This window comes from Oryzias melastigma, linkage group LG1 (genome assembly GCF_002922805.2).
Source record: "Oryzias melastigma strain HK-1 linkage group LG1, ASM292280v2, whole genome shotgun sequence".
Classification (NCBI taxonomy): Eukaryota; Metazoa; Chordata; class Actinopteri; order Beloniformes; family Adrianichthyidae; genus Oryzias; species Oryzias melastigma.
In genome coordinates this window covers 13,473,390-13,498,081 of record NC_050512.1, presented here as the reverse complement: position 1 = coordinate 13,498,081, position 24,692 = coordinate 13,473,390, and the positions used below count along the sequence as shown (strand labels likewise).

Genomic DNA, 24,692 nt, shown 5'->3' with positions numbered 1-24,692 from the left:
GTAGGCTAACACACATCCTACTATAAAAGCTTTTATTTTTGATTTAGCATCCAGCAAAACTTATATTCTAATTGAAATCCCCCTGAGCAAACTGACATCACACTAGTGTGTAACACATGGAATTGAATTGGACCTTGGGAATCGGTCCGGCTTTTGCTTCTCTTTGTCAGAAATGTAATTTTGTACTGAGGTTGACGGAGGGGAATCTAAGCAGAAATAGCATTTCATGAGACTTTCAGCTGTCCCACTTTCTGTTTTGAATTTCTCTCGGTAGATGAGGTTTTGCATGAAATTCATAAACATCGTGGCGGTAGCTGAACGTGGGAGTGCAGCTCAGTGGGGAGCAGCTGTAGATCTTAGCAGCACCAGCAGCTACAAGAGATGGAGCCACATGGTCCACTCAACTCGCAACCCCCTCCGGGTATCAGTAGTACAGTATCCTCCACTCCGTGACCTGATGCTCACCAAGATCAATATTAACCCAAATGAGCAGACTCTTGAGTTAACGAAGAAAGTCTGGACTTCAGTGCAGCTAAAAATTAATCATTTCTGAGCTTTGGTCCAGCAGCCTCATTTTCATGTAGTTCATGACACATGAAGATTGTATAATCAGATTGACAACATGACATTGGACAAGTTGTCTAGAGGGCTTTATCTAGAAGACGTGACTGGACCTGTCAGGCTTTGTCATGCCACCAGCTGTGGGGGTCTGGCTGACATCCAGTGTGACACCACCCGTGGTGTGTGTGTTTTTTTTTTTTCTATCTCTGCTCACTGAACACAAAAAGTAAGCACGCCAGACAGGTATTTTCACAACACATGATCCTCAAAATTGATGTGGTTGCTATGAGAAAGAGGCCAAGCAATTTGTGATTGACACAACTTAGTGAGGCACCGGAGATCTGAAAGGATTTGGCAGTTTTTGTCGTTACATCTCAGTGGGGAGTGTTTGTTTTTAAGAGGCAAACTGCAGGGAGTTGTTAACTTCCAGCGTGTTATCTGAAAATAATTAAAAGTACTTGCAGATTTTTGCCCCCTCATTCAAAATAAAAACATATTTTAAGATTTAATGGTGGCCTTGTCAAAATAAACTATGAAAAGTTTTCATAACTACAAAAAGAAAAACATTAATGATAATTTTTTTCCGTAAATGCTTGAATGCAGCATGGCTTGAGCTGAGATGGAGAAGAAAATCTTACATTTTTCAAAATTCTTCTTTCTGCTTTTATGCGGATCACTTTCCTGGAGATGTTTTTGCCTTTCCATGTTTGCTCAATAATCCATGTTCAAACCACTTCAAATTTGTCGCCCGCTTTCTTTGTACCTCCACCAGGAAATCAGTTTGCTTCATTTCTGCTTGTGCCATTCTCTGATACGTTTAGGATCCACCCAGAAATGTTGTGCAGATTCCTCACCAGAATGTCCTTTGGTGGATGCCACCAGACAAAATGTTAACGTTAAGTCGAATGAAAGCTTCTTGCCCATCACTACACAACACAAATACCACAGACACACAGCTTCCAGTGTTGCAAGATTGAACTGCTCAAATCAGTCTGGCTTTTGCTAAAATTGGGCATTTTTTTAACCCAATCTGGCAACGCATTGGGGGTAAAAGAGACGCAGCCACTATTAAAGTAATGAACACCTGTTAGTCTCGGCGTTTATTGGAGACCGGCATCTATTAGAAATCAGCCACTTTTGGAAGATATACAGTATTATATTTGCATCAATATTAATTGCATTTTAGTTCAAACACAAAAAACATGAAAGAAAAAAATACTTTATTTTTTTAAGTGGTTTCTGTTAAAAAAATAAATCAGAGATGAATAAATTCAGGTTTATGAAATGTCCAACTCTAAAATAATTTTATAATTGTACAGATATTTAATTTTGCTCCCTTGTTTCTTAGACTTTTTCCAGGTTTAACTTTAGGTTTTTGTATTGTTTGTTTAGCTTATTATTGCCACTCCTGCGCTTTTTTATATATGTTACATTTTTCACTTTGCATCAAAGTTCTGAACGGGTTTGGTTCAAGTAATTTATCATCAAAACTTTAACTCAAAAGACTTCTGAATGATGGAGAAATTTTAAATTTGATGATGCATTTTGTTCACCCAGAACAGCCTCTTTCAGTGAAGAAGTCGTCCCTCGCTCTGAGGCACTGTCAGGGTTACGAGGAAAAAGGAGTATTAGAGTAATTTTGATGTTACTCTTTTTTTTTTTTTTTGCAGCTTAAGAGAGAACAAAAGCTGCTTGTTTTTCTGGGGTCTTTTTGAGGTAGAGCTAGAACAGAATAACAAGATGGTTGATATTTTTGCAGTAATGATTTTTTTTCTCTCTTCTACTGTGTCTTTTATGTTTTGTGATATATGAACATCCTAAAGCCCGAGAGCACTTTAGTACAACAGCTGCAGCTGCAAAGTTCTTAGCTTTTTCAGCAAAAGCTGTTTAAATGAAACAAAGTCTTTAGCTTGTTTTGTCTTTTAGAATTTTAGCTTTTATCGTGCCATGATGCCAACATCTGACATCGTATTTGCTGAGTGTATCCTTCTATGCTTTCTGTTTTTAAGTAGTTTTTGCACGCAATGATGTTGTGGGGGGTTGTGTCAGGAAGTGCATTTGATGTAAAATATTTGACAAATCAAATATGCAAATCAGACCTATGATCAGTTGAGAACGACCGCCATTGGTGCTGTTCAGTGACAGGGTGACGGTGGAAATTGGACTACTGTTGGTCGAAGAAGGAGAGGAGGAAGAGGGAAAGTCACGAGTGTTGGACTGAAAGAAAATGACAGTTAAAATAATAACAAGTCACTAACCATTAGAGTATTTATTAAATGTTATTGAACAAACCTCCTTTCAAAAAATAAAAACCTTAAAATTCACTGTTCCACATCATTACACAACATTTGACAGATTCTAAAGAACGTGTTGACTTTGCTGCATTAGCAGGTCATTTTCACTCAAATCTAAAGCTTTTCCAATCAAAAACATTTTCTTAAGACCCCTTATTTTGTAGCAGCTTCACAACTCTTGCATCCATTGAACTTTTTGGAGAGCTTCTGCTTGAATTTCTTTGCAGGATGTCAGAATAGCCTCCCCGAGCTGCTGTTTGGATGTGAACTGCTTCCACCCTCAGAGATAGAGATTTTGCTTGAGGATGCTCCAAAGGTTCTCAGTGGGGTTGAGGTCAGGAACATCAGTTTATCCCATTTTAACCCCATAGCAGAAAAAGATGCAGTGGTAGTCCATGCAGTATGTGATTGTCATGCCTGAAGATGATTTTGTTACAGAAATCACGATTCTTCTTTTGTGCCACAGACTAAAGTGGTCAGTCAGAAACTCCACAGACAAGCCACAAATCTCTTAATAGTTAGTAATGTTTTGTGAAATATCCAAGGTTTTCATATCTTGTCCAAGGAATTCACCTATTTCATGGTTTTCAGCAGCAGAGAATCTTTTTCTTTCCCATGTTGCTTGAAAATGTTGGTTTGCTTAATATTGTGGGACGTTCTTCTCTAATAGTTTTTCATTTAATTGAGCTCACCTGACAAACTAATGATCGCAGGTGTTTGAGATTGATTTCAGTGATCCAAAGAGCCCCGAGAAACAATTTCATCCACGAGTTTAGTTAAACAACAAATAATTTTATCTTTTTGACACTTCAATACAATTTGCATAATCATTTAGAGCGCACTGTAAGTCCACAATCTTTAGCAATTATCCTCTGGCCTGATAACGTCATGTATGGCTTGGATAAGCTAGGACCGTTGAGGAATAAACCCCAGAGCTGAGACGCCGATGGTGGTTAAGGATCAGACTATGGCAAAGTGGAGAACAGGTTGAAAGAGGCAGGTTGGTTGTCAGACTGCAGAGCAAGAAAAAAAACACAATCTCCATCGTTTCCATTTTGTTTATAATCTGATTCTAAATGAAGTTTTATTTTGGAAAACTTCTGGATTCTCCCCACCAAATTTCAACCTATTCTTGATGCATGTCAAGCTAGCAAAGTCCAAAAAAATGACAGAAAGGTTCTTTTTACAGAAAAGAACCAGTGAGGAAACAGAAGGTAAAGCTTTTGACTTAAAATTAATTGAGTAAATAGATGTAACAGTCAAAAATAATGATAAAGCGTAATATTCAGCAACAATCTGTCTAATTCTATGAGGATACTGCTAATAACTGATGAATTTATTTTGTACATAATATTTAGAAAAAAAAAGTTCAAGAGACGTTTTTTTTTTGTTTTGTTTTTTTTGCATTAATTTGTTGGGACCTAGAAGTTGGACGAGGATGAAGGCATTCGATTTTTTAGCTCCCACTTTAACAGTAATGGGTTAAGGGAGAATCTAAGTTAAATTTTAATGGCTCATACACTAAATTTTGTGTGCACATACATTTTGAATAGCAGAAGATGAAGATAAACTTTAGCCACAATGGTTAAGGGAAACTGGAAGCTAAAAAAAAAAAATCAGTCACCCACTCAGCTGGTCTACAGAAATGTCTGACATATAAAAAAGGATGGGGCCCCTTGTCTAGAAAGCAAACCATCTATGAATTTAAAGCAGAAGTATGACTGTGATTGGCTGAAAAGAAAGGTGGACTATTAAGCTATTGGTTCAAAGTGAAGGCCTACTAGTAACAACCCAACAGAACTGGAATTGAGGTAGATCTTCCTTATTTGAAGTTGCAACAAAGCTTTGCTAGTTAAAAAAAAGAAAAAAAAAACATAAACCAGTAATGTGTTTGTCACACAAAAAGAAAAAGCTGCTCTGATAAAAACTTCCTTTGATACAGCAGCACAAAATGTGACTTTAGATTATCTCGCAGAGATCTCTTCCCTCATGGGGAAACATTCTCATAATTGTACAGAAGTCCAGAAAAAAACCTACAGACCACAAAGAAAGATAAAACATGTTGTCAGAGTTTTCCTCGGGTGTTTCCTTTACATACTTTAACTCTGGTGATTAACACTTCATTAAAAAACATCAAATATGCTAACTATTTGTAGCTAACACGTGAAAAGGAAAAGCAGTTGGAGGCTCTTTTACTGCTCCACTATTTCTTTTTCATTTTATTTTATGTTTTTCAGCACAAAGGGTACTTTAAGTAAATGTGTAAATCTCTGTCTCCATTTGCCACATTAGAATAAAGGGAAAAAAGAGCATTTTATTTTGCTAGTCAAGGTAATGGATTTTGGCAGATTAGATTTCATCTGTTTTTATTGATGCACTGTGTGTTGTGTATTTCTAAAGCACTCTTGAAATCACTTCTTTAAGAGACACGAGCAGATTAAATGTGCAGAGAGTCATCATCCATGGCTGTCACCGTCTTCTTTCATAAACACAATAAACTGCAAATCCAGTAGTGACCCAGTAATATAATCAGCCTCTTTGCAAGGCTGCCTCTGTTTCTCTGGCTTTCCTTTTTGTCTTGTTTGTTTGTTTTATGGATTATTATTGCGTTTTAGGTACTTTTATGAGTGCCAACATCAATTCATTTGGTTTGGTGCATTTTGCTTCATCCTTGCGCCTTCATGGGGGCTACTTTAGAAAAAAAATGCAGTTAAAGTTAATTTTGTCTTATATTTTAGTGTTCATCTGTCATTCTGCTGCAGATAGAAGCATAAGCATAAATGCAAAACATGATTCCTTCCCTTGTTTATGCGTTCTTCATGAGATTATCAAAATACTATAAAGAATATAAATTGCACCAAAAACATTTGACCAACTGAGCAATCAAAAAAAGTTGTAAAATGAATAAATCTTAAAAAATAGCTACTTATAATTGTAGTTATTAAAAAAAGTTATTATATTTAAACAAAAATTACATTGAAATTTTGCATTTGTATTGTTATGAATTAGTAGCAAATACAGTGAAAATTATAAGAAAGCACCAGTTTATGTTAAGTGATATCTTCCAGAAATATTTTTTTTCTCATACAAAATGTGTTTTATATATATATATGTTTTTATTTATTCCTAACTTTTTGTAAAATAAAAAAAAGTAGAATACAAAAGGATTTATTATGTACTACTTTATATGATGACTGCTTAGACTACAGCACCCATGAAAATTTATGGAAAACCCCCATACTCTACAAATCTTATTTTATTATTAAGTATTTATTAGATTGTTAAATATGTCTACAGTTTAAAGCTTTTTATGTATACTCTTTGATAAAATGTGCATGTTTCTTTGAGTCAAAATATACAAACTATTTAATATTTTTTAAGAACATTAATGTGTATCTAATGAATTAATAATTCATTAAAGTATATCGATCTGTTCTACACACTATGATGTATTTGCAGTCAATTCCATTTTTTTTCAGACCTCTTTTAAAACTTTAGTGTTGATTTTTTTTTTACCTTTTGTTATTGTTGATTTTTATATCTTAGAAGAAATTTAATCCTTATCTTCCTCACATCGTACTTGTGGATTAATGTCTGAAGATACAAACTAAGTAAATTATCTTGTCTATCAAGTGGCACAACAAATGACTTTTGACGGGTTCTTCATCATCAAAAACAACCCACCACAAAAAACCCAGATTTAAGTCTCGTTCATTTGTCCTAGCTCCACCCACGTACCTTTGAAATGTGTCAGTTTAACACACACGTTGTACTTCCTAATTATCTGTAAGATACCTTAGGTTGATTTTCACAAGAACCATATTGACGTAAAGTACATGGAATGGAAATATCAATAATTTAATATTGTGAAGAAAATGCTAAAAGGGAAAAAAAAAGTAAATATCGCCATTATTCATGTGCTGAGCAGTTTGTGGTCCTGGACTATATTCTATTTCTATGAATATATCTTTATAATTAAGATGAGAAAGAGCTGTTGATTTATGAAAAGAGCTGAATGTCCAATTTATCAATGCCTGTAAAAGCTTTTATAGTTATTCTCAGCTACTGTAAATTTTGCGAGCGTCTCTAATGGCGCATTATTTGACTGTCGGTGAAATTGGGTGATTTAACTAAAACATCATTAGCCGTAACTCCCTTTCACAGAATCTCTTTACGACTTAATGGGTCTGAAAAAGTCCCTTCAAGACTTTCAGTTTGTTGTCTCTGAAAGATTTGGACTGCTATAGATATGTACTAGACCTAAAGACAAATCATTAACATATTATTACACACATTTATACTGTACATGTGTGTGTTTGTCACTTCACGGTTGCTTTCCATACTTTTGCATGAGGAAATGATGTTAAAGCATGAATCTTGGTGTCCCTTTCCTCAGTCGAGTGATCAAGTGGAGCCGTTACTCCCCTGCTATGTTTATATACCACAGGAGGTCTCTCATATTTTACAGTAAAAACTCATGAATAGTGCAATCACTGGTCTGTAATCCTGGGAATAATGATTTTGACCTTAATTGTACCTGTTGCTGGTATGTTCAGCATTATCTCTCTCTTGTATTTATGGACCATCTTCACATAAAGGCTTTACTCACACAGGTGACAAATAAAACTAAATGACAACAGTGAGATTTGCATTAACATGTGAATGGTATGTAGAACAAAGATGTAACTGCTGCAAAAATAGCATCCTTTTGAGTCTTTTAAAGGTAAAAATGTAACTGATATTAATCTGGAGAAAGCAAAATGACCAAAGTAGGGTTCTTATTCTGTACTGAATAGATCTACTGCTGACGGTTTGGGGATGGACAGAGATGTTGGGGTATAAATGCAGCAGAATGTAAAGTAATATTAAGGACATTTTGTTGCTGCACAGATTAGATACTGACGTAGATCTTGTTTTTGTGAATTCCTAAACTATTTGATTTAACGTGAAGCAGATATTGGTTAATTCCTTCTGGGCCAACATCCAACATCTCAGTTGGCCCAGATTTCTGTTGCCGTTTGTTTTAGGTTTTAGTCTTTAAAATATGTGGAGGACGAGCAGACGGTTTAATGTCTGTTTTCTGGTTAAAGCTGGTAAACACTGGATAAGAGCAGCTCACAGAAATGTCATACTTAGACCACCTTTACACTGAGCTTTGTGGTTTGCACCAAGGTTTAGTGTTTTTATGAGGAAGAGGGAGGCTACCCCAGCACGCCATTTGTTCCATCCTAGAGTACATTTGACCCTAAAGTACGGTTCATTAATTGCTGTGATCACTCTCCTTCTGCTCTCTGGCACAGGTAGCGTGTCCTACTTGTAAAGGTGTGCGTGGTTGCATTGTGAGTAGGAAATCGTATGGTGTTAATTGTGCTACTATACATTACCACCCACGACCTGCAACCAATCTTTTATACAGACTCAATGATAACCATGAGAGCATTCAGAATGCAGCAGTGAAAGTTATAGCCATGGAAACTGGATCTGGAGCTGAACAAAGGTATCAACTGCTAACTTAAATCCTATGCTAAGACTTGTGTTCAATGACAAGTCTTCTAGCTGGGAGGAAGAATCGCTAGGTGACGGGAGGCTATCCCGTTTGCCAATTTTTTTTTTTTTGTCAATTTTTAAATTTTATTTTTCCCTCATGTTTACTACATGTTCATGCCGGCAGCGACAACTATTCAAGCACATGTACTAACTCTACCTCAACAGTGATGATATAAAAAAGTGTTTTGTCAAAGACAATGAGCATTTAACCCTGTTGAAATGTTCATCATGGGTTAGTGCACTGTGAATAGATCCAAGTATTATTCTAGCAAGTATTAAAGCTCAGATGAACCTTAGATCTCTGGTGTGTTGCAATTTCCTTTAGACTCGTGTGGCCACCTCAAGGGACAACATTTAAATGGAATTATTGTGCATTTGGCAAGTGTATTGTGAAGTGTTCACGTCTGGATAGAAAGTTACATATGATATATGGGTGATGTTATCGTACAGTGACCTTGCGTCATTAGTTAGGTACTGGCTTCCTACTGACTTCATGGTAATGCCAGGCTTAGTGGTCGTGTACATGATATCTAAGTGCCTGAAAGATGCCAACAAAAACTACACTCTTATTTTCTAATTTTCTAATTTCTAAAAGGACAGGAACATGCACTTATCAGTTGAGTAAGAAGGTGTCAAGAGGTGCTATCTTATGGGGTCCAGATGACCCAAGACTTATATTGATGTGCTATTCACCCCATGACAAATGAGGATGAAGGTGGATTTAATGTCTGCCACGGACACCAGTGAAAATCAAAAATTATTGAAAAAAAAAAAAAAAGTTCAGCCCACTGTCTTGTGGGGTCCAGATGACCCCACTTCTAGAATTTTTTTTGTGCCACCTGAGAGCCCTGTTCAGGTTTGCCCATTTTTCACCGTCAGACGCCTCATACCCACCTGTAAGGATAGTTGTGACTAAGGCTTAAGACCCACTCTGATGAAAATTGTGTTTTTGGTGTTTTGTGTGTTGTTCTTGTTGCAATTTTCTGAGGATGGAGGAAATAAAGCTGTAACTTTGGCATTCCTAGGTATGTTGATGTTGGGAGTTGGATCATCTTGACCCTACAAAACAGCGCACTGAACTTTTGTTTCTCAATGATTTTTGATTGTCACTGGTCTCCGTGGCAGACATGAAATCCTGTCTACCTTCATCCACATTTTTCACGGGATGGATGATATGTCAATATAAGACTTGGGTCATCTGGACCTCATAAGATAGCTTTATTCAAACTGTGGAGAATCAGGAGCAGATGAAAACGTACCCAAAACAAAACCACCAACTGGGGAGTTTGCATGAACATGAGGTTGTAATTTCCTGTTGATGAGCCTGAGCTCCCTCTATTGGCTACAGTCATTGAAATTCTCACACCAGAACAATGCAGCGCCCTCTGCTGGTGAGGAGTAATCCTATCAAGCACAGTTTACCTTGCCTTCGCCCACGAGTGGCCAGGTTAGGCTCCAGGACCCCCTTGATTATTTCCTCTAAGCAATCTTCTGTTGCTAATGCTTGACAGTTAACTTAGATCTAAAGCAAACCAAGCCAAAGTGGGGACACTTTTCAACATTCCCAACTCATTTGAACCAAGTTTATCAAACTATCCTTTTGTTTGGCGCACTTTCACGCCAAGTCTCTTGAACTATTCCTTCATGTGGTTTCCTTTCTTGCTACACTCTATGTGGCAAACCAAAACAAACTGATGTGGACCTAGGCATGGGTAAGCAGGAATTAGTGCTCTGATAAATGAGTAATTCTTTCATGATCAAGTCTCCCATGTTCTTCTCAAGATAAGCTAAAACAGAACATAAAAAAGAAAAGACTTTAAACTTTTAAATCTGTTTAATTTTCAATTACTTTTGGTTGCTTTGAAGAAGGATCAAGTCGCCCTCTTTCCCAGAGATTATCCTCCATCACTGGGAAAAAAAAAAAAAAAAAAATTCAACTAAAAATTAAATGAACTGTGTACGTTTCCAGTTATTGGGCTGTGTCAAAATTCATTGCGAGGTGCAGAAAGCAAAAATGCTTCACTTGTTCCTAAATCCTAACAGGAATTGCTTGAAAGTGGGGGATTGCAGAAATGGAAAGGGACACGGCACCAGGCCATATCTCTCCCCAAGCTAAATGAAAGCTCAGAGTGACGTGTCACTAACAGGACTAGTCAAAGTGACAGAGACTGGGAGTGAGAGAGAGTCCAACAGCCAAAAGAGCCAGCTGCCCATAGGAATTTCACCTTGTCAAGGTCAGCTCTGTTAATACTGTGTGAGGGTTTAAAACCCTTTAACAGCATTGTTACCCTGCGTAAACCGGAATGTTTGCATGACATTCCTGCTGTTTGTCAAATTTAAGATTTTCCTATTTTTGCAGGCAAAGCTTCATTCTGCACTCTGATACCTGCACAAACACACAAATATGCACAAAAAGCACAAATCCTGTTTTTTAAGGATTATGTTTTGGCAGAATATTTTTACCAATGTCCTCATAATAAATAGCAGAAGCTGTTGAACATTGTGAAGAAATTTATTTATTTTCTAAGGAAGCAGAAATTTGCCACAGTGTTGGCACTGACAAAAAACATTATTATGATTGCTCAAAATAGATAAATAGAATAAAATAAATGAGTTTTATGCTTAAGGTTACATTTGCTACATTAAAACTTAATTTAAAACCAAATAAATGCAACACACCTGAAGCTATTTGCTTTAATGCCAGCAAATAATGCCAGTGCTTGCATTTATGAACATCTCTAAAAGGTTTTTTTTTTTTTTATGTGTGTGAACGGCTCAACAACACAACTGGAGTGGCTGTCTGACAATTTGGAGCCTGAGACTGTACACCTCGCAATGCCAATATTTTTGGAGGAATCGGTGTGAACAGGCGCCTGCTCTGGCAGACCTGCAGGCTGTAAAGAAGCTCAGGATCAAAGACAGATGTTCTTTTGTTGATAACACCAGGCGCATTTTGGTGTCCTGCTCAGTGATATATGCTCAATTATGCCCAGCAACAGATCAAACTCATCTGCTGTCATTCACAGCGTTTCCCTGAACCTCGTCCTGTCACATGTGAAAAGTTTCCAGAATCCTTCCTAAATCCCATATGATCAAGGTTAGCAGTTTTATTCTCACACTAAAACTCCTACTTTTTCCTATCTTGTGGTATTTCCAACAAAAAACAACAATGATATTGTCAGGAGATGGAAATATTAAAGTATGAAAGTTTGAATGTTTCAACTTTGAGAGTTTAAATAAGAGAGGAAAGTTTGAAAACATTAAATTGTATAGTGTGTAGTGAGTGGTTAAACATTTAAACATTTATAATCCTACTTTGCCGATTTCACCTTTCGCAAGTTATTCTTAGAACGTAACTCTCACAATAAATGACACTTCTGCATTTTAAAGTTTATAATGATGTTGAAATGTACAGTTTAAGATATGTTCCTGCTTATTAGTACTATCAGATATCTATAATAGTGTAAAACAGGGATGGGCCCAAAAGGGTTCTAAAATTTGAGAGAGTGGCCTATCCAGGAGCAGATTTTTGGAGTGTTTTGGTAATTTGCCATATACGTGAAAGTGAATAACACGGAATCTGGTTGAAAAAATGCTTTTATTTTTGCCCATTTGGATGTTTTCTATCCTATTAAAATGAAAGAACAAAGCTTGAATTATTCTCTTGATCTTTTTAAGTAATAATACCCATTCACCAATGGATAATTGTGGATAGGTAACAATGACATGTATTTTATTAAAATAGATGGGTACACAGTCAACTTTTACTTCCTCTTGCTAAATGAAACAGTTTTATCTGGCTCCATAAATATTCGATCTTAGTGAAATATAAGACAGAATATTTCCATGCGCTGTACATTTTACGCTCTACAGTAATGCACTTGCAGACGGATCAAACATATATGAAACAAGACTCCACAGGCATCTTTGGAAGACACATTTGTCCACCCCTTGGGTCCTTGAATAGGGATAGAACTAAAAAGGGCAGAGTGAAACACACTGGATTTACAGATTTTTAGCTGCAACATGAGCTCATTACAACAGCAGGTGCACCAATTCTTTACACTATGCAGCTCAATGTGGACAGAATGAATGGAGGCCTACTTGTTACCCTTGGTGTTGAATTTGTGGAAAGTGGACAGTGGATCAGTGGTTTGCATCCAATGGTTTTATCTGCTCCTGATTCACAACAATATGAGTTAATAAAAACTCACAAGTGCAATTTGGAGCTTAATTCTCTTTAGCTTTGTCCTCCATCATGAGAAGATTCAACAAGAACATGCTAAAAACACCCTAAACACAACTCTTAATGAATTGGGTCTATGCATGCATTCACTTCCTCTTTATTAAGCTGTAAATTTCAGTTAAAACAGCAGAAACTCTGTTTGTTGTAGTACTTTAATACATGACCCTACACATTCCACTGACATTTAACTGACAGCTGTGAGAGCGCTGCATGACTGAATGCTGCAATTTTCCAATATGTCACGACAGGCCACTCATTGAGTAGAATGTATGCATGTTTGTCTTATTTTCAAATGTGTTTTTAAAGAAGGGTGACACCGTCTGCAGCCTCTCTGCAGGAAAGCGTTTTTTCACGGACAGCGTGCAGGATTACCACCGGACAGCCAGCCAGATAAATCTGTGTGTTCTTGATTGCTACACAGTCTGTAGATCATGTTTGCCAAGCATGCACATTGTGGAGGCCTTGTTGACAATTATAAACATGCATTATTTAGCAGCAGGGACCTCCTTCCTTTTCATTATTCACCAACATCAAAGGGTGACAGCTGAAGTTCACACTCTGGAAATCATTGGGGGGATTTATTTAGGCATTACGGTTTGACACAAGCACTCAGCAGCACCAACATGTACACACAAACGAAAAAAAAAAAAAAAAAATCATTCTAAGGCTGTTCCTCTTAGCATCCAGTATTGAGTCTGTTTCCTGTGCCTCATGCAAAATCGTAGCAATGGAAACAGACAGATGTCCCTAATGGATTGAGTCTGTATTTATGAATGCTTTTACACGCATTGGGCTGATGCCATCTGGGCCCGCTGCTATTGTCCACTTTGCAGTCGTCTTTGCAGAAAGCTTCTTCATCTAATTGCAGGAGAAAAACAAGCATGAGGGGAAGGGCGAGAGGTTTTCATTGTGTTCTAAAGTGTCGTGGGAGAGGCTTTGGGATCTGTAACGGAGTTGAACATTGAGAATCTTGCATTGTTGGAGGCAACTTTGGTGTCTAGGGAGTTTATGAGGTCTGTGTGGCTCTTTTTAGAGGCATTGGTTACTTATTTGACCTCTTTTACTTAAAGTTTGACATCTTTTTCACCCTAAAAACCCCACTTCCTTTTGCCTCGCTGAAGTTTGCACTCTAGCTTTTTCTCCAAAATCTTTATCCTATCTCTTAGCTTCTGTTTAAGCTCTTTCTACACAGTCCTCAGTAAATCCCTTATCTCTGTCCCTGAAGGCCCCACTTCCTTTTTCTGATGATGTTCTTACTATCAATGAGGGACCTCACCGTCCTTGTTCTCCACACACGAGTGTATGCAGCCTGTCACACCAGTAATTTCATCCTCCTGTGCGTCACTATTTGCTGCTTTTAAGCGCTCCTGTAGATTTCCCCTCGCTCCGTGTGGCCCACCTTCCTACAGCGCCTTCGGTCACAGTTTCCCGCTTGGCGATGTTTGTTAGTTTGCGGGCGCAGATAATCATCAGATTTACCAAGTATGCAGCCGTTTACAAGGGGTTTCTTTATGTACGCTGATGCAATGTGGTGCAATTAATCCAATGTTGTATTTCTCAGAAGGTGTGATGGATTTGTTACACTAAGACGTGAAGAGAATACATTTTGAGGATCCCTTGTTAGGCAATGCTGGAGTTTCTTTTAGCTTCTAGCTAGAAAAGAAAATCAATGTGGATTTGTGCTTGTATTATAAATATTCAGAATTTTAGTTTTGGCTCCACTATTATACAATAACATTTTTACTTGCTATATAGGTACTGTAAATACTGCTCCCTAACTATCACTACTTTGTCATAGGTCTCCAACCTGAGGCTCCTTCATCCCTCATTTGTGGCTCTTTGGCAATACAGAAAATTGTTAACAATTTCAATAAATAAAGAGTTTATCGTTAATTCATTTTAGTTAATTTTCCTTTAATGAATGGAGGCCACTGCAGTGTATGGTACATATCAATATGATATATACCATTAGATACTAAGCAAAAAGAAGTTCAAAAATTAAAGTTCATAGATTTGATGGAAAACTAAATCTTATGAGGATTGATGCTGAGTTCAGTGACTGATATTTTTGTTACACTATTCTCAGTTCAGAGATATTGCATCTAACCATGTATAAATCAAGCTATAGAAATGGAGGACCCACCATTGCAACATGATAGCATATTCACTTTTTTTGTTCAGTTATACCTATAAATGACCATAAAAATACATTGTTGTTTTTTACACTACAAAATTCACAAAATACACTTGAGTGGACAGGTAAATATATCTTTGTTAACTTTTTTTCTAAAAAAACAAACAAACTATTTTCTATCCCAAAAGATGAATAAAATTAGTAAAAAAAATCCAACCTTGCTTTAATCAAATTTCATTAAGTTTTGTCTCTTTCTTTTTAGAATTTTAAAATAAGAGAAAATTAATTCCATTACTAAAATAAGCTCTAAACAGATATATATTTATTTAACAATTGCATTTTACAACAATATTGTCATGTTTATATTCAAGTAAAAGGATAAAAGGATGACAGCTCACCAAAGTCATAATGATGGATAATTATATGTTTGATTTGTCTTTCTTGCATTTTTAATTCAAGTAAAACAGCAGGTTCTCTGTTGACAGAGGTTGTATTTTATTTTGAAGGGACCTTGAATGTGCTGCTATCTAAAGTAATACAATTTAACATTTTATGCAAAGAAAAATCTAATAGTTCTATTAGGTACAAGGTACATTTTATAAATAAAAGGCTTAATGACAAAAACACAAAAACATAAAAACGCATATTTTTTCTCAACAGTGGCTTTGCAGATCTTGCTAGGTTTTGGTCAGTAAGAAAATGGACTGAATGGCTCTTTTAGCATTGAAGGTTGCAGACCCCTGATCTAATATCTCAGCATGTTGTCATGCTTAAAAAGAGGCAGAGTGTCACTGAACTAAGTTATTATATTTTTCAGAGAAAACATAACAGCCTCAGATTATGTCCGTGCTGGTGCTCCAGAGTCGTCTTTTTTATTTGGAAAAGACCTTACATTCAGCAGAAAAATATTGAAAAGAAATTATTTAAATCTCCTCATTTCACTTTTCTTACTTTTCTTCTATTTTAACACATAAACAATACCGTAGATGTTCAATATCTCTTCCAAAAGTAGACCAGAAATATTTTTGAGGGAGTTATCAAGTACATAAGTTCAGTACAAATACTAATTAGGATGAATTTTAGTACCATATTATTAGGGTAAGCTAACTCTCCTGATGAAGTGTACTAATGTTACCTTTAAAATGGATAAACCTAGTCTCTCAGCCTGGATAATATTGAATTTTAGAGAAGACTAGAATATTTCTAAAACTACATTAAAGTTGTCAAAAAGGAGAAGAACTTTTTACTGTTCCTACTCATATAAACCATAATGGTAAAATTAAATGCTGCCAGCACACAAAGCTAACTATCTACCTAGCTAATAAATGTATTATTAGCAAATATGTAATAGCATCATTAGTGAGAAGGGCAGTTAGCCAGAAATGGAGACATCCGTATTTTACCGTCATTGTTTGAAATAAAGGAAGTCTGCAAACAAGAGCCTCAAAGTGCTTTCAAAATTACCTTTGTGTGTAAAAGGTGCTTCACAAACAAAACTGCCTCGCCTTGTCAAAGAGTGTCAAGTTGACTTAAGAAAATAATACTGGAAAAGCACTACTCCACATATATAGTATATATATATATAAATAGTTACTAGGGGTGCAACAATTCTTGATTGAAAAACCGAATCGTATGTTACACCATTTAACCAAATTGTGGGTAAAGTATTTTTGCATCATTGCATACCATTAGGTTTACGTTCAAAGTGTCAAATGCATATTGTGCTCATTTGAAAAGGATTTATTATTTACTGTTTTGTTACATTAAACCAGACTTATTATAGGCCAAGGAAAGTTTTAATCTTAATTATTAGATGCTTGTTATCAAATGTAAAAAAATGATTTTTCTGACTTTTTCTGTGTGTGTGTGTGTGTGTGTAACACCGAAATCATAAATCGAAGTTAGACAAAACCGCAACCCAAAAACTGAGGTTTAATCTGAACTATGAAGAAAGTGCATCGTTGCATCCCTAATACGCACTCACAGAATAATGATGGCAGCAATTTGGAGAGAATCATTTTGTTTGTATGAATGTTGAAGCAAATCATTACACAACATTTTGACAGAAATTGCTGAGACCCTACCGTATCTAAAGCTGAGTCATCTACAGCTCCTTTAACTAATCTGGAATTTTTAATGAATTAGTTTGGGTTATGAAAGCTGAGTTTCTTCAACAAAACAATAATATCCCTGATACAAAATGATTTCCCTTTGCTGTGAGCCACTTCAGCACAAAGTAGCGTCACACTCCTCTACATCCAGAGAATCCAGTTGAGGTGAGTCAGGCACCTCTTTCAGATGCTTCCTGGATGCCTCCCTGGGGGTTATTCTGGACATGTCTCACCACAGGAGGCCCCAGGGAAGACCCAGGAGGTCCGTGAGGGACTGTTTTTTTCTTCTGATGACTTGGTAGTGCCCTAAGGGTCCCCCTGTAGAGTTAAAAAAAATAGTATAGAGGTTTGGAAATCTCTGCATGGACTTTTGCCTCAGTGACCTGGAGTTTCATTTTTCCGTTGTGATAGGGATTCATCAGCTTTTTCCAAAACAATTTGTAAGCCAAAAAAAAAATAAAAAATCCCCCAATCTGGACTCCTCTGAAACAAATTTTAAAAAATATTTCCAAAATGAATAACATCATTCACAGTATGGTTGAAGCTTTTGCTTCAGCCCCACCTTTATTCTTGAGAATTGATTCCAAAATGAAGGATTAAAAGACTCTTCCTCGCTATGTTTGATCTCCACAAGTAGTATATCACGTAGGCAGCTGTTCTGTCAACACTGAGAGGTCATTTCGTGACAGATGGGTTATTTACCATGTAAATAGAACACAAAAAGACAACTGCAAACATTCAAAACAAAATTTCCTCCAACAACTGCTTGATTGTTAAAGCTGTTCCACACATTAGAGGTCAGATCAGGTCTTCCTAACCACCACCAAGCCTTGAGGCTATTTTTGTTGTTAATGTTCACTTATGAACTAAAGTCATTCTGGTCCTCTTTAACATAATCACAAATAATCTATCCATCCATCTTCTAAATCTGCTTTATTCTCATTCGGGGTCATGGGGATCCTGGAGACTATACCCAGCTACTCAGAGACGAGGGCGGTGTACACCCTGGATGGTTCTCCAGTCCATAACAAGGTCATACAGAGACATACAACCACTCACATTATCTTACAATTTATGCCTAAGTCACGACTGTCTGCAGGCAAAAATTTTGAAAAATCTGTACAGGTATACCAGGTGGACTGTAGGAAGTAAAGTCATAGATTACTCATTGAGCCCAAAGAGCCAAAATTTGTATGCAGATTTTTTTTCAATGGGCGTGCTGCAGGTGACAGGTTGTGAGCATTTGGTCAGTAAGGAGCCAGTACGTGCACCTTACAAATTACTGGAGGGTTGTCATACTACAGCATCCCTTGTACCTCACAGGTGCGAGTAACACTACAAATGTTTCATAAAAAACTTAACACACACGACAATGCTACGTTCCATTTTTATTTCGTCCTTTTAGGTGGCTGCACAAGCCTCAAGGGAACTGTAAAACACACTTGTACTTTACTTAAGATGCAGCTGCATCTGTATACAACCCTCTACGAGCCAGGACAACCCAAAAACCCCCAGCACCCTTATGGGTTAACCCCCTGTACCGGTGCATGTGACTATGGGATTTGGGACAATTTAAAGACACCAATTAACCTATGAAGCCTGTTTTTGGACTGTGGGAGAAAGCTGTAGTACCTAGAGAAAACCCACACATAGGAGAAGAACCCAGCCAGCCAGTACTGGATCCAATGCTTTCCCGCTGTGAATTGAGAGTGCAGCTCCTATAATCATAAAAATATCTATGAAAATAATAAAACCTAAGGAGTCCTGCTAACTGTATTTGTACTAGTACTGTCTTTTTGTCATCAGCCACTGAAATAAAATCAATGGAAGAAAGCTACATGTCTAATTTTATACTGAGAAATATAAAAACAGCAACTCATCAGATTAAGTAAGTCAAACTCTTTGTAGATACTTTTCATTTGAGCGGTTTCTAAAAGTTTGGATTACAAAACTGGAGCTTACTGTGAAAGTCTGTTTTCCAACCATCTCTATGCTGTGTGAGCCATGAGCATGCGGCCCCTTGTATATCGGAGACATAGGCTAATCTATGTTTAAATATTTACAGCCATTTGGTAAAAGATTAATCAAGTGTCATAAAAAAGGCAGAACTAGTGCACATCCAAAATCTACAGGACCCATAAAAAAACAAGTCTAATGCGTATAGTATGAACTTTATCCACACACATTAATTAGTTAAAGCTGATAACACACTTTTGTGTATTTTTGTTTTAATCTTTAAATTTAATGAAAGTTTTTCTTGCTGCTTCTAAGCACTTTAACTAAAAGATGAACTGATCATTGTTGGCTTTATTTCTTTGCAGAAAGTGGAACGGGGGCTTGTATCCCCTTTCAGGATCTGCACGCAAATGTTAAGGTTGTTGGTTCAAGTTTAGGTTGTAGGAATCGTATTCTGTCTAAAGTAGAAAACTGCACACAATCTTCTTTATTCTGTAGCAGCTTAGACTCTATCATCGATGTCTAAATGTACTGTTTTCAGCTTTGACACTAAAAACTGCGATTAAAGTCAGCGCCATCTGAAACATGTGATTGTTAAAGGGAAGTTGCATATTTCATGTAAGAAACTAAACATTTTTGGGAAATATTGATGTTTTTAAGTCAATTGAGTTCCAGTATTATGCTGCTGTTCTCTGTTTTATATATATAAAAATGTTGGTTCTAGTCATTGAATAAAAAAAGATTTGTAAATGTCAATATTTTGTTTCTTTAGACAACAGTTAAGTCATTGTGGTGGTTTGGACTTTAAGCAAACTGCGTTTCTAATCATAATCATGCAACCTTCTCTCCAGGGGATCTTGGCGATTATCTCGTTGTTCATTACGTGCCTTTTCCTGTTCCAAATCTTCCACGAGTTGTAGCAGCAGTGATAGCTTAGCCTCAAGCTCTGTCAAAGCCGTTATCTTAGCATCCATAAGAATCATCGGAGATAGCTTAGCTTGAATGTCAGCAAGCGCGATTTTGAGCTCGGTCAAAATGGCTTCAAAATGTTTCTTTGGTGCCTTGTTCATCTTCCCTTGTTGCAGTAGCTTGGTGATTAAAGTTGCTTGTGAGCAACATTAAAAGACTTTAAATGCCGAAGAGTTGAGGATAGTTGAAGACACACGTCTGCTGCTCTTGACCCGGAACCGGAAATGAAAAGCATCATGCCACTGTGGTTTATTTAATAGTCCTTGTGAATTCTTACTGTAGTGAAGCACAAAGGGATCACTTGCTGTAGAACGAAGGCTAAAACTTCAGTGCATTATAGGGTTCACCTGATCAGTGAGTTTAGTTGAACCTTCTCAGTAGGCTACAAACTCTGCCAATGTGCAAGCAGTGTTCAGATTACATCCCAATGATTCCTACTGACTCGTATCTTTTCTTTTGTCTCTTGGTGTTTTGCTTTCAGGAAACATCTTTGTGGTGAGCCTCGCAGTGGCAGACCTCGTGGTGGCCATCTATCCATACCCCCTGGTCCTCACTTCCATTTTCCACAATGGCTGGAACCTGGGTTCTGTCCATTGTCAAATCAGCGGCTTCCTCATGGGTGTCAGCGTCATCGGCTCCATCTTCAACATCACCGCCATCGCCATCAACAGATACTGTTACATCTGTCATAGCCTCAAATACGACAAGCTGTACAGCGACAAAAACTCAGTGTGCTATGTGATTTTGATATGGGCCCTGACTGTGGTGGCCATCGTACCCAACCTGTTTGTGGGTTCACTCAAGTATGACCCCCGAGTTTATTCCTGCACATTTGAACAGTCGGCCAGCTCAGCGTATACAATCGCAGTGGTATTTTTTCATTTTATTTTACCCATTATGATTGTCACCTACTGCTATTTGCGCATCTGGATATTGGTGATCCAGGTGAGAAGAAGGGTCAAGCCAGACAACCGGCCGAAGCTGACGCCGCACGACGTCAGAAACTTTGTCACAATGTTTGTTGTGTTTGTGCTCTTTGCTGTCTGCTGGGCACCCCTCAACTTTATCGGACTGGCTGTAGCAATCAAACCGGAGGTGGTCGTTCCCTTAATCCCGGAGTGGTTATTTGTGGCCAGCTACTTCATGGCCTACTTCAACAGCTGCCTTAACGCCATTGTGTACGGTGTGCTGAACCAGAACTTCCGGCGGGAGTATAAGCGCATTGTAGTGTCTGTGTGCACAGCTCGCATCTTCTTCCAGGACAGCTCCAACGATGCAGGGGAGAGGCTCAAAAGTAAACCGTCACCGCTCATGACCAACAATAACCAGGTCAAAGTGGACTCCGTCTGAAGCAGAAGGCCAAGACTCACATGCTGTGTATTTTTTTTTCTTTCTAAGAAGCTGAGTGACAAACAAACAAACCAAATAGTTACACAAAGCAGCTTGTTCTGTGAGCTGTCCAGACTGTCATATCGTACGGTGCTATTTTACCTCTGAGAACAATCACAGTAAGAGAAGAGCGGAGAAGAATCTCTATTCAAGCACTTTGACTCTACAGTACATGTAGTACAGTGAAAAAATGATGTCTGTTTTGTTTTTATGTTTACAGTGATGAGATAAATGTATCACACATAATACACTGTAAGTATTTATTTTGTATCAGATGTCATGTAGATATATAGTACAAATATTTCTGGTTCTGGGTATGTAAAGAAACGTTTTAAGAGGCCAATAGCACATTTATATAAAAGTTTTGTTGAAAATGTTACTTTATATATGAACTCATTTAATGACTTCAGAAAGTGTAAGCAGTGAGAGTTGCTGCTTATCCTACAGCACTGTCCATATACAATAGGTGAAATATTGCATTTATTAAGACAGCTGTATACTGTATGCATGAATATCAGGAGTTATCCATATTCAAAATAAAAAAAAATCTCATATTGATGATTATTGATAAATCTGATCAAGGGGTTGTTTTCTATCTGTGCCTTTTTGCCTGGTTTGGACTTTTGGTTGTTTAAATGTTTTTCTTTTTACGTTAAAGATAATCAACAAAATTTAGATATTTCAAATTTAATGTTTTAGTAAATAAACCATTTGCAAAAATGCATTGTTTTTCATTAAATCGATAGAGATTTACGACATTAAGCCAAATGTTGGCATTCAGTTTATGTTTAACCCTTTAAAGTCCCCCCATGAAAATTCTTTTGTATTAAAAAAAACAAAACTTCCCAGTAGTGTTAATTATGATTATGACATTTTTAACCAAAATCCCACGACCTAAATGTCTTAAAAAGCAATTTTTCATGTTGATCTGAAGCCTCTATTTTCAAAATCTCCACTGAGGGGGCGTGGCTTCTGGTGCTGAGCTGAGCAGCCCCGCCTCCTATCAGATTATGATAGTTCTATGACCTGCTAGAGTAAATCTTCACCGTTACTACATAAAAATGTCAAGCAGTGTCGGTAATGTCCAGCCATATCGTTTTGAGCCGGATGTCAGCTCAGACGAGGAAGTGAAGAACTTCCTTCAAAATCCTGATTCTTTTTCCTTTACAGCTGAGGTCAAATGAGCCACCGTTCACATTTCCGTGGTCACATCAAGAAGCTCTGTGGAGTCTCGTATAGATTTTCCATCGTTCACAGCCCTGCTACCGTAAGTATTGTATGAAACTCATACAAAAAAAATCCTATGACGCCGGATTTGACCACGGAAATGCAAACGGCAACTCATCTGATCACAGTAAACGTGAAGATACCATCTTCTCTCCTCCAGCACCTGAGCTATGCACGCTAGCCGGGCCAGATGAGGGGTTTAGTGCATGTGCAGCAGAGATGTTGTGATGTAAAGAAAGCTCATTAATTCATACAGACCTGTCTGTGACAGTTTGATTGACAGAGATTTAAAAAGAGAAATACTCGGAAATGCAAAAACAAAAAGATTTCTTATAACATTTGTTCTCTTTCATAAGAAAAATGCAACACATACAAAAACATGTTAAAAGCTCAAAAAACATGATTTAGTGAACGCGATTACTGGGGGTTTTATAGTGAAGCAGCCTTGAGCTGATATGTACCGGTAATCAATGTCAGTCCGCTAATTCTGACTTGGATACCAAGTTACAAAAATCCAATCATATTTATTCAAACATCTTTAAAAGACTTACCCTACTGTACATCGGATGCTTAAAAAAACTTGTGTTAGCCATGTTTTAAAGGTTTGAAACTGAAGGAAATGGAATGTGTCACTTAAACAGATATGAAGATATGTGCTATAGTCTAATGGCACATCATAGACCTTTTTAATTTAAACCTAAAAAAACAACACTGTTGATTTATTATGCTATTTTATTATAAATACAATCTTTTAATCTGCCTCTATTTTTTCACTCCTATTTCGTCAATATTTAAATTTCCCACCTGGAATAAATAAAGTTGTTATCCATTAAAATGTTACAAAGACAGAAAATAACCCAAAAAACAAAGTGACCCATACACATTACACTTGGCTGTGTTGCCATAAATGCTGACTAATTCTAGTCAATAAATGTAATTATAGTGGCCATATACCACAGGAAAAAAAGTCCTACATCTTTATTTTGTCATCGCTGCAGTGGCTGATTTACATAAATATGATTGAGCAGACAGTAAGTTTGCCTGGAAGAGGGACAAATAGAGATGAATTGGCCAGACATCCTGAATTTGCGTGACCGGACCTCAACCTTGAACATACAGTTATTATAAAAGACCCGGTGCTTGTTAAAATTAATAATTCAGTCTTTTAACTGTTTTAGTCTGCTTTAAGGTCCAGACATTTTTTGCTCTAAGTTGGTCCTGATGAACTGGCAATAAATTTTTATGCAAATGTCTTAGCTCTAAACAAAAAAAAATGTTTTAAGTGAGCACATTATAAACTGTTCTTTAGTTATAAAGCACTGATGGTATTTGACTTTTCTGCTTTGTTTTATTTTGCTAGTTTGAGGTTAGCAACAAATGAATATATTAGTTTAGTTCTTGTGGTAGAGTGTCCATCCTGAGACTGGAAGGTCATGAGTTCAAATCCAGGCTGAGTCATATCAAAGACTCAGATTAAGGGGTTGGATTGGGCGGAGTTAAATCACCAAATGGCTCCCGAGCGCAGCTGTGTCTGCAGCTCACCACTCCCCCAGGAGATAGAGAACAAACTTCAAACACCATGACAACGAAAGGGACTTTAACGTTAGTTTAAGGAACACAATTCATCTCATTGACTGTAGAGGGATCCTTTGCCTGCTGTTCATTTTTTCCGGGGTCACCTCAAAAAAAGAACTTTTCTAACAATTAGGTATGAAGTCTTTAGTTGGTTCTTTACTCAATTAGAATTGTACACGGGCTTAAAGCCATTGCAATGCTCTCTGCTGTATATGATCTTACAATATATAGTACATTTTAAGTTTTTTTTTTATTGTATTTTTCCGTTTTTATAGTCAAGTGTTTGCTGCATGGAGGCCGGTTGCTGCATCATGTGTGTCACATGATGTGTGCGGGGAACCCTGCTAGTGCGACAGAAGCAACAGCACATACAGGAGAATGGCTCAACGATGCATTCGAAATCCACTCGGCTTACATAACAGCTCCTGACCATCATCCTCCAAGCAAAAGTTAAAAGAGAAAGCTCCCGATGAAATCCCCACCCCCACCCCACCCTCTATCAGTTTAATCCCGAGAGCTCTGTTTGCTTAGAAAAAGTGAATGGCATGATGATGAGCGAATCTACAAATCCCAGGGATTTACTCTGCCCTCAGAGTTTTGAAGTCATTTTGGCCCAGAGATTTTTATAAACCATAGTGAACAATAGGAATAACAGGCATGTCGGGTGTCGCGTGACCTGTCAC

At 37.3% G+C, this 24,692-nt stretch overlaps 1 protein-coding gene across 1 annotated transcript in view; it reads left to right on the top strand.

Annotated features, from left to right (window-relative positions):
• Positions 1 to 21,997, top strand: part of mtnr1aa (melatonin receptor 1A a) — a 63,971-nt gene extending 41,974 nt beyond the window's left edge. The window contains exon 2 of the mRNA XM_024260086.2: positions 20,300 to 21,997. Within this exon, the coding sequence (XP_024115854.1) occupies positions 20,300 to 21,168 (869 nt within the window). The 3' untranslated portion in view covers positions 21,169 to 21,997. The remainder of the gene's footprint in view (positions 1 to 20,299) is intronic.
• The last annotated feature ends 2,695 nt before the right edge of the window (positions 21,998 to 24,692 follow it).